This window comes from Amblyomma maculatum, chromosome 4 (genome assembly GCF_055883805.1).
Source record: "Amblyomma maculatum isolate TAMU_Amacu chromosome 4, ASM5588380v1, whole genome shotgun sequence".
NCBI classification, from domain to species: Eukaryota; Metazoa; Arthropoda; class Arachnida; order Ixodida; family Ixodidae; genus Amblyomma; species Amblyomma maculatum.
This window is the reverse complement of record NC_139347.1, coordinates 57,103,929-57,116,182: the sequence shown is the minus strand read 5'-3', so window position 1 is coordinate 57,116,182 and position 12,254 is coordinate 57,103,929. Positions and strand designations below refer to the sequence as shown.

The 12,254-nt window shown below is 44.8% G+C and overlaps 1 protein-coding gene across 1 annotated transcript in view; it reads right to left on the bottom strand.

Annotated features, from left to right (window-relative positions):
• Positions 1-6,440: 6,440 nt before the first annotated feature.
• LOC146191125 (acid-sensing ion channel 2-like) overlaps positions 6,441-12,254 on the bottom strand; it is a 33,957-nt gene continuing 28,143 nt past the window's right edge. Inside the window, exons 13-15 of the mRNA XM_084600271.1 lie at positions 11,386-11,484; positions 9,240-9,383; positions 6,441-6,473 (exon numbers count right to left, since the gene is read on the bottom strand). Of these exons, the coding sequence (XP_084456397.1) occupies positions 6,441-6,473; positions 9,240-9,383; positions 11,386-11,484 (276 nt within the window). The remainder of the gene's footprint in view (positions 6,474-9,239; positions 9,384-11,385; positions 11,485-12,254) is intronic.

The following is a 12,254-nucleotide window of genomic DNA, read 5'->3' as shown; positions in this document are numbered from 1 at the left end:
CCACTAAAGCTGTATACCATCTTATCCCTTGTTTGCTTGTTTATTTGGTTTGTTTGTTTGTTTGTTTGTTTGTTTGTTTGTTTGTTTGTTTGTTTGTTTGTTTGTTTGTTTGTTTGTTTGTTTGTTTGTTTGTTTGTTTGTTTGTTTGTTTGTTTGTTTGTTTGTTTGTTTGTTTGTTTGTTTGTTTGTTTGTTTGTTTGTTTGTTTGTTTGTTTGTTTGTTTGTTTGTTTGTTTGTTTGTTTGTTTGTTTGTTTGTTTGTTTGTTTGTTTGTTTGTTTGTTTGTTTGTTTGTTTGTTTGTTTGTTTGTTTGTTTGTTTGTTTGTTTGTTTGTTTGTTATCCTCTAAGATCATTTGAAACGCGTGCAGCTTCCGCCCAGTAGCGAAGGCAGCGGCAAGTGCCTCTCGAATGAGTTCCGGACGCCCGTGGAGCTCCAGTCCGAGAGCACTCAGGAATATGCAGGTCGCGATTCGGAGACTACAGAGACGACAACGGAGGTGCGCTGCGGGCGCTCTCAGTCTGTGGCAGAGCTTCACAGGGCGCAAATGTCATCAAGCCACCTGGATGTCCCCAGAACGTCGTTCTCCAGCCACCCCGTGCCCCTCAGAAGGTCCATACACTTTTGCAGGACCTCTGCGAGCCTGCTGCAGGTAATAAGAGAGTGGGGGAAAGGGATTGCACTCGAGGAAAGGGAAGAAGGCGAGGGCTCTCAGCCTCGCGCTCAGCTCGCCCTCAGTTAAGCGTGAGGCGTGCCTTGATTTGCACGTGGCGGCCTATTAAGTTGCAATGGTTGGTTTATTGGACGCTTTCATCTTTCCAGACGGGGTCGCCGCTGTGCCATTGTGGCTAAATAATCCCTAATTCCCCAAAATTCCACAGAAAGATCAAGTACAACTACAAAAAATCTAGCAATCAAATACTCTAAACGGTCTTAAGCAATAAGTAACATCACAATCAAGTTGTGGGCGCTTATTTTACACAGCGAGTAAGCTAGATGATGTGACTGCCGCGCTGGAAGTGGATGCACTTATCGAATTCAGGATACTAGGCTGCAGCCTCAATAAAGCTATCGTTGTCAGCCCGCTGTGGAAGAGAGTGAGCACTGTGACATTTTTCGCGTGCCTTTCACTTTTGAAGTAGCCAAAATTTCGCCTTCCTTCCCTGCGCCAACCAACGACCTAGAATCTACATCAATATATGCGACGCTACATCCTACCCTGCGATGACCTAACCCATTACTGAACTCAAATGAAAAGGCCAGAGGCCACAAAATGGCTATATAGCTTAACCATGGTGCAGTTTTTGCCAAAAGTGTAGAGCCCAGTGGGTCTGCTTCTGATCCACTTCGTGCACCTCGTAATGCATTTCCAGTGTTGCAAATCTCTTGATGGTAAAAATGTTTTTTGTCCTGCGCTCTCCAATGAGGAGGACCTCCACTGATGCTATAAATCAGCGCCACTCCCCGGCTCAGAAGCAAACCCCTTGGGCCCTACACTTTTGTCAAAGGCTTTACCACCACGTAACCTTTGACCTTGACTTTTGACATTTGACGGCAGATACAGCATTATGTGACATTCACGGGCAGGTGAAAATTCTGCGGGCAGTATGCTGACCTATACCACATTTGTGGGCCTGCCAGCAAAATACAAAAATAAAAGATATAAAACAGCCAACTAGGGAGTGCTGGGAGGCGGCCCTGTCCAGCTTGGACCTGGAGGCCCAGCGTGTCCTAGTCCAGAGAGCTCGGGCAGCGGCGGCGGCCAATGGCGTCCCGGAATAGGGTCTGCCACTTAGCTCCACAACCAAACGCACCTCCCTTCTCAAGTCATATCGTAAATAAATCTTTTCTCCTCCTCCTCTCTTTTGTAGTTGGCGGCGCCATCTACTCTGTAGTCTCGGCAATTTAATCGTTGCAAAACTATATTTGTCTATGTCTATACCTAAGCCTTTAAAAAGCAAAATAAGCAAAACGACGCTTTCGTCGAACTAGGTTTAGTCGGGCTAAACCTCAGCCATTTGTTTAAGGCAAATGGTGGCTTTCATTTGCAGAAGTATACCGGCGCTGCATGGAAGGCTACCCTATTTGATAACCGGCTTGAGGATTAATAACGGCGTTACTCGCTTTCGCATCCTGTTCGTGCCAACTCGAAAAACATAGCGCAACATTCTTGCGTCCCTTTCAGGCCGTACCCGAAACATTCCACGGCGCGCAGCCTAGACCTTCGCCAGCACCGTTGCCGCGTAAGACTCCAACTCTAGGCGAAGGCGAGAGGATCGGCAATACATTGGCGACAAGAGCGACACCTGTAGGGCCATCGGCTCTCCAAAGCGACAGTCAACAACTGATAGAAGGGGAGCATGCCTCGTGTCTGAGAGAGGCGGAAAAGTCCAGTTCCAGCCCTAAGGTGAGCGAAGAACGCAGTTTCATATATGTAAGGCCAGCTAAAGTGGGCATTTAACGAGTAAGTAGCAGTTTTAACAAACGTTTTAAGGTGTCGCCGATTGCGACCGTAGCAGCAAACTGCTTGATGAAATCTTGTAGCGGCAGGGCATGACACGTCCTCGTGATGTCACATTAATCTGCAGCCATCACTAATGGCCTACACCGCATCGAAAATATTGCACGTACTATGCAGATCCAAAATGGCTCCTGTAATTTGGGCATGATCCCTTAATGTGTTTCACGTGCGACGTCCTTTGCCATGAAGATTTTCTGTTTTAAGTCAGTGGCGACGATCATCGTCTGAAAGGAATCAATGAGGCAGGAGAAAAAAACTATACCTCGGCGGAAATAAGTGTAATGTGTCTTACCGAATCGTATCAGAACAGTCACCTATGAACGCATATCATCGTCTGCTGTTATACTGCGCATCTATGTTACCTTTATTTACTAAAAATACTTACATATCCTGAGAAGTTTTGATTCTAAATCATGCTGAGACCGGTGCCTTGTTGCTAAATTGCGGGTTCAGCATTGAAATCATAACCATTCCCAATCAGACTCGTTAAACCTTTATATATTGAGCTACTAAAGATACAAGGCAACGACAGGACGAATGTCCCTTTGCGAATATCCTTGACACACGAAGGCATCCTATTACTAATGCCTTGTAATCTTAAATCGTCTATTTCTTACCGCAATATGTTACTCTAGACGAATCTCATTCGTCCGCAGATGATAAGAGCACGGTACCTGTACACATCAAAAATTACGCGTACCGTATAGAACTGTTGTACTGCGAGAATGTCCACATAGTGAATGTTTCTATCTACCACGGATCCGTCGCTCAGTAGTGAGGTGGACTTGAGCGTCAAATCTCTTACGCAGAGCACACGAACTGAGGATTTCATGGAGTTCCACGGAGCACCGCCACAGGTTCAGGCTCGTGCCCGAGCTGCCAACGTCCGATCCGAGCCGCTGAGGGGACGCAGTCCGTTCGCGATGCGCAAACATTTCTCAGAGCCGATCAATCCGAAAGACCTCCAAGCTGCCGCGAACAAGACTAGTCGAAAGCAGTCACGAAGCTCGACCTCAGCATGCCGGTCGAGCGACTTGTGCTCCGTGAACACTGGCTCATCGTTAGTCGCCGTATGTGACAAGGCCTACGACACTGACGCTCTTATACCCAGTTCAATTCCGACAGTCACTGCTACAAGCGCAGGCGAACAGGATGAGTCTTCCTATGCGGCGCTCTCTTCTTTCATCTGCCGGTCGCACTTGCTCCCCGAGTGCACCCTAATGCCTGTACTCGATAGCTCCTCCGACACCACTAGAGCTACCACCGCGGAAGCCACTCTCTTATCAACTATGGCCAACGGTACGCCTCAGCCGAACAATTTCGGCAGTGCTTCATTATTAGTATCGCCACCAACTCCTCGCCGAGGTCAGCAGCGCGATTTAGGGAACCGTGAGATCTCAGCTACAGCGAACAGCGGGACTCTGCAAGAAACTGAGAACCTGCATTCTTACGGCGACTTGGCAACAACGAGCAGCGTTCCTCGGCCGGTACCCTTTCCTCGAAAAATTAAGAACATTCTTTCCAGCAGCATCGGCAGCGTGACGCGAGCGACCTGGGGTACGACAGCACCGCGGAGAGAAATCCTTACAGAGACCGCGGATGCTTCTGTGGCGACTCCTGCAACTGAGAAAATCCGCAGTACCAGCGACGATGGTTTTAGTAAAAGCCGCATTAGTAAGTACGGAAGGAAGCCGCCTCCACGACAATCGCGAACGACATCAAAACGGGGAAAGCGAAGCACAAGCCGGTCACAGTCTTCCTCCCGCGCAGCTCGAAAAACGTCAATGGGACAAAATACAGGGTCAATAGTGACTTCGGCAAGAACGCCGCCTCTTTTCTCGCCCAGCGTGGCCGCGACGGACGCGTTGGCCAGCTGTGGAGTGCACCATAGCGTCGCCTCCACAAATGGGAACCGCGACCTCCATAGCCCCGCCGAACGAGATACTGTCAGGGACACTAGGTCGGTGGCGACGACAGTGACAACGACGACGACTAGTGTCCTTGAAGTGTCTTCGTCCAAGCGCAAGTCGAAGCTCGCCAGGAAGACTATGGCAGCTGTCACGAAAAAGAAGAGCTCGCTGCCTCGCTTCTTTTTTGGCAGACATCGCGAGAGCGAAGGCGGAGACGACGCATCGAGCATCCCCTCTGAATCGAGTGGTACTACCGATGGACTCCGGCTGTCGGTAATTATGGCCAAGTTGGGCATCCTCCCATCACACCGATTCTTCGCGTCGTCCACCACGGACACCGGCCTGTCTCTGGAAACGGTGCTGCCGTCACGTCATGGGGCCGGAGATCGCGGCGGTCATAGCGCCAACGACGACACCACATCGCGACCCCCCTTCTCTCAAAGCGAGGCGAGCTCCAGGCTCCCTCGCGTGTGGCCCGAATCGTCGACATCTTTCTCGGTGGCGGAGACGAGTGAGCCGGACTCGTTTCTCGTTGACGACTCCTGCGTCAACGCCAATGCCACCGCGTCTGAGCGAGGCACGTCGCATCACCTGCAGGCGCACAGAGATAACAGAGAACGCAGTGCTTCCCTGACAGCCACATCAATACGTAATGCGTTCAGGGGTATGATAGTTTCGCCAGACCCGGAGTGGTTCTCGTGTTCTTCCCGTATTTCGGACCGACCCACCCGTCCTTTCTGATCTCGACAAAATGCGACAAAACGACAGACGCCTTGAACGGTCTCATAACCGTCACCTGTTTTTAGCAAGAGAGAAAAAAATTACATGAGATTTAGTGCTTGTGAACGCGCTCAGTTAAAGGAGTGTTTTCTTCTCAAAGTTTAGAAGTGTCATCTATATCTTCATATAAATATTGAAATATTGTGTTCTATCTCCAATGTGATGTTAAGGTGAAAATTTTCTCACACTTAGCGCCAAGTCTTTGTATTTATTTATTTACTAAATACTGCAGGCCCTAACTGGGCCCTAGCAGGAGGGGCAAAAATAATACAATGCAGTGAAATGTGAATTCATCAAAAGTAACATAATAAACACAAGTGACAAGCAAATTACGATAAGACATGCTCAACACGAACAACAAAATATACACCAATATAAAACACGACTATGGTTAAAATGCCAGCAATTTATCAATAGATTCAATGGACAATTATTACATCAGAAGGCAGCTTGTTCCATTCTTCAATAGTACGAGGAAAAAATTAATACTTAAATGCATTGATTTTGGCCTGATACGGAGTTACAGATTTTGCATGATGATGTCTTGTTGGACGTGTTGTAAGGGGCGTAAGGTAAGGTTCAGGGCTCATAGCAAGTTGTTTTTTAGCAAATATAGATATTTTAGTCTTTGAATTTTTCTTCGTATTTGCAATTGCAATTGCAATTCATTAAAATTGAGGGAGAGTCAGATGTGCGGTACCTTGAAAACGAAGCGTACGGCTTTCCGCTGGATAGCCTCCAATGCCACAATATTATTCTTGGTGTAAGGGTCCTAGACTGTGCAAGCATACTCTAGTTTGGGTCTAATGTGTCTATAGTATGCTAACTGCTTTACCTTGGAAGGGACGTTTTCACGTTTGTGGCGAAGAAGGCCAGGTTTTCTGTAGGAGGATGAGCATGTATTGGCAATATGACTGTTCCAACTTAGTTATGGTAACACCAAGGTATTTATATTCTGTAACTTCTACAAGAGGATGTGATGGGAGGGTGTATGGAAATAAATTTGCTAGTTTTTTGTTGGTTATTTTCATAAAAACAGATTTTGCGGCATTAAGCTGCATATCCCAATTACTGCACCATGTGTGAATTTTCTGGAGGTTAGAGTTGAGGAGAATTTGATCTTTAGGGCTATTTATCTCGTTGAACAAAATGCAATCAGCAAAGAGCCTGATTTGGACTGGTTCCGATATGACAGTAACGATATCATTTATATATATGAGAAATAACGACCCTAGTACACTTCCTTGTGGAATGCCTGAAGTAACTGGTAATGGATTTGAGTGATAACCATCAATGTTACAAACTGTACACGGTTTGGTGAGATACGACGAAACCCACGTAACTACAAATTTAGGAAGACCAATTAGTTCAAATTTATATATTAGTTTTGCATGCGGTGCAACATCAAAAGCTTTTTGAAAATCTAAAAAAAATGGCATCGGCCTACCCTGAGCGGTTAAGGACTGTTGCAAAGTTATGGATAACCGATATTAGTTGGGTCACAGTGGATAAACCTTTCCAAAACCATGTTGAACAGGAGTACATCGTTGTAATCAAGAAATTTGGTTATATAATTAGCTAAAATATGCTCTGCCAATTTACAACATGTGGAAGTGAGTGAAACGGGACGATAGTTAGCAACAAATGCCATGTCACCCTTTTTAGGAACAGGCACAATGCAAGCTGTCCTCCAGTAGGGAGGTAGCCTTCCTGTGGCAAATGAGGTTAGAAATATTATTGCAAGAAATTTAGAAATAATTTCTGCATAACGACGCAAAAAGTTGTTGGGGATTTTATCCGGACCAGGAGAGGATTTAGTCTTAAGATTCAACAACAGTGAAGTTAATCCTGGCAAAGATACAATGTCTGGATCAGGGAAACAAAATGCATCACTGCGCAATCTGAATGGATTTCGAATTGAATATACACTATGGAAGTGCCTGTTACACTTACAAGTGTTCAGCGATGTAAGTTTTGTCAACAAGAATTGCACCCTCATGTATAATACGGTTAATAGTCTTTTTATTTTCTGCTAGATAATTCCAATACTTTTGAGGGGAATCATGAATAAATCCTGGTAGTGTGTGCTCAAAGTAGTACCGTTTCGCATTCTGAATTTCTTCAGTGAGGTTCAATTTGAGAGTTTGAATTATAGGTAAGCGGGCTCCTTTCCGTTTCAACCGTTTAATTTTCCTCGTAAGATGCACTATGTTTCGATTGATCCAAGGACTTGTTTTACGTATTTTCTTCATTTTCGTCGGAACAAAATTGGCTATGCAGTGAAAACATACTTTTTTAAACTTTTCCCTAATACAACAACATCAGATTCATCAAAAATGTCAAAGCAATACTCAAAATAAGCTAGTACACTTTCATCATTTGCATGTGAAAAATCCTTGAAAGGGATTGTCATAGCGGTAGTTTGTTCATATCACGCACAGAAAATGAAATGTAGACCATACTGTGATCAGACAAGCCGCAGTCAACCGATACTGATAAATTCTGGATGGAACGACTCGGGAGTACAAGATCAAGCACAGACGAGGAATCGTCTTGCACACGAGTTGGTCCTCTGACAACTTGTTGCAGGTCATTACAAAGCATTATGCCACATAACTTATCAGCATGTGCACCAAAGCCTGAAGCAAGAGATGAGCAATCCCAGTCGATTCCTGGCAGGTTGAAGTCTACCGCCAGTGTAATCCTGCCACCCTTAAATCTAGACATGATCAAGTTCGTTTAGGAATATTACTAGTGAACCTGGAGGTCGATAAGCTGCAAAAACTAGGAAGGACTGACCGCAACAGGATGCTTTTAAATAAATACTCTCATGGCCAGCAATTTGCTTTAGATTAATAGCGTAACAGCCGTTTTTTACAAGAACTGTTACCCCCCCCCCCCCCCCCCCCTACCCGAGAAGGCCTGTCACAACGAAATACTTGATAGCCGGGTGGAAAAACGTCTCTGTCATCAATCTCATCTCGTAGCCAAGTTTCCGTAATTACAGCTATGTGCATCGATCATATTCAAATAATATATAAACTCAAGTTTTTCTGTTTTGTTTAGTACACTGCGTGCATTAAGGTTTATTAGTCTGAATTTGTGATCACTCGGAGCCGCAAGTCAAGGTGTTTGCGAGCCGCTCTGATGGTCTGGCCTGCCAGATTCTTGCCTGGAAGCCTGGCCTGGCAGCTTCACTCGTGCATTCTTGGCTTATCAGCTTATCGTTCAGTAGAATTACTTTTTTGCCGTCTTTCTTTTCTTGTTTGGCACTTTCCCACAAGAGTTTGTATTTTCTGAGAGTGCTACGAGAATAATTACATTGCACCGATATGTCTTCGCCTTTAAGTTTACGCGCATTCTTCAAGACTTTCTGTTATTCGTTATAATCTTGGAAAAAGACAATGACAGGTCTTGTTCTTCCCGGCTTACCAATCCTGTGGATTCTTCCTACAGAAGAACATGATACTCCAAGTTTCTCGGAAAAAATATCCTGAAGTACTTTTTGCTTAAGATAGTCGTCGTTTTCATCGGATTCTTCTTTTACTCCGAACACTAGAAGATTTGATCGTCTACTTCTATCTTCTAAGTGATCAATCTTGTTTTCAAGGGTGTCTATTCGTGTTATTTGTTTTTCAAATTCAGAGCACAGATCATTGATTTTTTTTTTAACATTAGCCTGCTGCTCCCTAAGGGCTGTTATTTCAGATGTTATTTTATCCTGGCCTTCCACCAACTTCTCCAAAAGTTCACGAGTGCCTTGTTTATCGGGGCCAGGATTGAACTCGACATCGTCACAGAGCAATAATTCGTACACGCAATATGCATCACACGCAATTTCTAAGCGCTTTTGTGGGCACGGCAAAACCAAAAAAAATAGGTGGTCGCTCTTAATGATAGAGTAATAGCCACAAACCTGCACAAGGAAGAAGAAGGGCCTGTTAGGCAACATGCCCATTGTCGATGCGCCGTGCCCACTGAAGAGGAATTCTTGCGGGACGTCTTTTAAAGCAAGATCTGTCGATGTCACGTGGAAGTTCGACGGTAGCGCTCCAGTCGTGAAGTTGATGTGCAGGTGACGATGCGTCATCAGCGGCAACTGCTGACAGAAGCACGTGTCGACAACTGGTTCGTCGAAGATGCCTGGCGATCCGGCAAAACTGAGCAGTAGAACCTGCACAAGGCAGAAGAAGGGCCTGTTAGCCAACATGCCCATTATCGATGTGCCGTGCCCACTCAACCAAATCAAAGGCTTCAACCAAATTATAGTCTGTTTGGCCGAATTTAAAGAGCTGAAAAATGTTATTCGCGATATGCGTGCGAAACATTCTTTGCGCATCTCTCTCGTTTCTATTTATATAGTGGGGTCATCTAGGGATTGCAATTATTAAGCAATCCGAGTGGCATGCCTCACGTTACTTTGAATGGTGGCTACTGAAGCCTGTGACCGGCCTTGGTTTTGTGGTGATTGTAAAATAAAGTTTATATGGAGGATCCGGTATTAACCGGAGCAGCAGTGAAGGCAGTGCAGTCAGCCAATCCAAGCATGGTCTTGTTATGATCGAAGTAATGTGGTAAGGGTAATGTCCATCATCGTCTTAGCTATCTACTCCCTTTCAAAGCATTTCGTCGTTAGAGTGGGACGTTCTTGAAGCGTTTGGTATTCTCTGACCCAATCTCGTCACTTTCATATCATTTCGTTGTAGAGTGGGACGTTCTTGAAGCTTTTGGTGTTCTCTGACCCAATCACATCACGAAGAGTACAACTGTGAACATAGTTTTGTGTTTGCTAAAGTGAGCTGATAGTTTCCCTCTCGCTGTTTGTCGATTGCGATCCCTGTTAATGTCATACTGTAAAGAAAGTTTTAAAAACGAGAAGTCTCAGGTCGTAGTAAGCAAAGTTTTTTTTTTTTTTTTTTTTTTTTTTACTTTCGCAGAGTCTATTTGTCCTGCTTTAAAGATAACCGTTTCATATATGCCAGAAACCTCCTGAGGCTATTGCTTTTGTGTGGTATTTTTTAGATGCACTCCGATTTTTAATACGCTCAGCATTAACCAAAGCTCTCTTCAGTTATTTTGATTAACATAATGATCAAGAGGCGAGAGCATGTGCCAATAAATTGTGTCTTAATTGCTTACATGCATGGCTGCGTATACGTGAAGTGAAAAGTTTTTGTTTTGTCTTTGATGAGCTAGTCCATACTTGAAAACTAGGTACAGCGCGAACGGAAAGGTAGAACTACACAAAACGACAACGGCGAGCGATAACTGCCAACAGAAAAGCTATAATATTTTAGAGGAATCTCACAAGGTGTAGCAGATTTGTAATAGAGCAGTAATTACTGAGCACAGCGGCACGGCTATAGCTTTCACAGCAACTGCAATGTAAATGAACTTCGCAATTTCTGAGGAAGTAGTATAAATTTTTTGTAACCGTATGGCTGCGCCTGGGTGAATGCTAGTAATTACTTCCTTTTTACTACAAACTGTGTTTACTCGACTCAGCACCCTCCTTTATATATATATATTAATACCCAAGAAAGTAGCAGGGGGGACCGCGGTCGATGTAGCTCAGTTGGAAGAGCACCGGATGCGACATTCTGAGGTCGTGGGTTCGGTTCCCACCATCGGCACGTTGTTTTTTCTTCTACTTTGTGTATATCTTTCCCCTAAACAGATTACATTACTAATTTCTGTGATTATCCAAGCAAAAATTAAAAACATGACGTAAAGTACAATCCCCAATGCGTTCCTTGGCCTCGCCGACTGTTGGCTTCTTTCCTTCATATATATATATATATATATATATATATATATATATATATATATATATTCTCTCTCTCTTTTACCACTGAGGCAAGTGCACGTGTATGACAAAGTTTGAGCACATGGCCGCTTGACCAAACAGTGCCTAACTGCACTTGTCAAATGTTTTAAAGGAATCCCCCAAAATGGGGGGGAAGATTTGTAATAAAGCAATAATTACGCATTACCATCCATAAAATCGCTACGATGTGGCTTCAATGAAATCTGCAACTTTCTCAACTAAATTTATTTGAGTTGCATAGCTTACCTTTGTATCCGTGTGGCTATGGTCAGGTCGATGCTTCTGAGTAATTACTCCCTCATTCCACTTGCCCTTCAATTTAATATAAGGAGGCGGCAGTTGATCGCACCGGGGGCTTCCACCGATAGAACCCGTAACCCGATTCGTTTGGGCAGACGTGCAATGCAGCGGGTGCAAACGACTTTTCGGACTGCTCAAAATCTTTGCACTGGGAAAGAGCACCAATAGAGAGCAAAGCTACATACCGCCTGCGCTCCCGGCCTATATCCGGAGAGTGTTCAACCCCACCTTTCTGCGGCAAACGATACCTCAGCTCACGCTGACTGATGTGCTAAGTCACTAATCTTAGCTGTTAGCTCTACCAATTATTTATTTACTGTTCAAGATGGTTATGGTGGTGGTGCTGGTGGTGGTGCAAAAGGTTCGTTTACACTGCAGGGAAGTTTACCGAAGACAGGCGGGGTCCTTAGTTCAAGGCGCCAGTGCTGCGTCCCGCAGAAATGGCCCGGGCAGTCATGCAGTATTAGTTCGTTCTACTTGGCGACGCTGGTCACCACGTTGCCAGCTGAGTAGTGCAGCTTCCCAGGTCTCCGGTGACGGGGAGGGAAGATGAGTGGAAGGTTTAGGTGACGTTCGCAGGCCTATTTTACGGGGTATGAAGCGAAGCAACGAGCAGTGTGAACATATGTTCTAGTATTGTGCAAGGTGTAGCTGCGTCTTGAATTCGTTGCTGGCAACACTCACGACGTTCACGTGGTGCTCTGAGTACACGGCTGCGTATACTCATACGAAATCACTGCCGCCATATATTCGCTGCTGCGGCAGTTTTTTCGTATTCGTATCTTTTTTTACATTTGGGACACTTCTAATTTCGGAAAAAGTCCCTTTCTGGTCCTGATGCTTAAAATAATTATTAAAGAATAGTCCCCACATGACAAAATAACAGTTCTCTTTTACAACGTTAGCTCTGCTGCACAC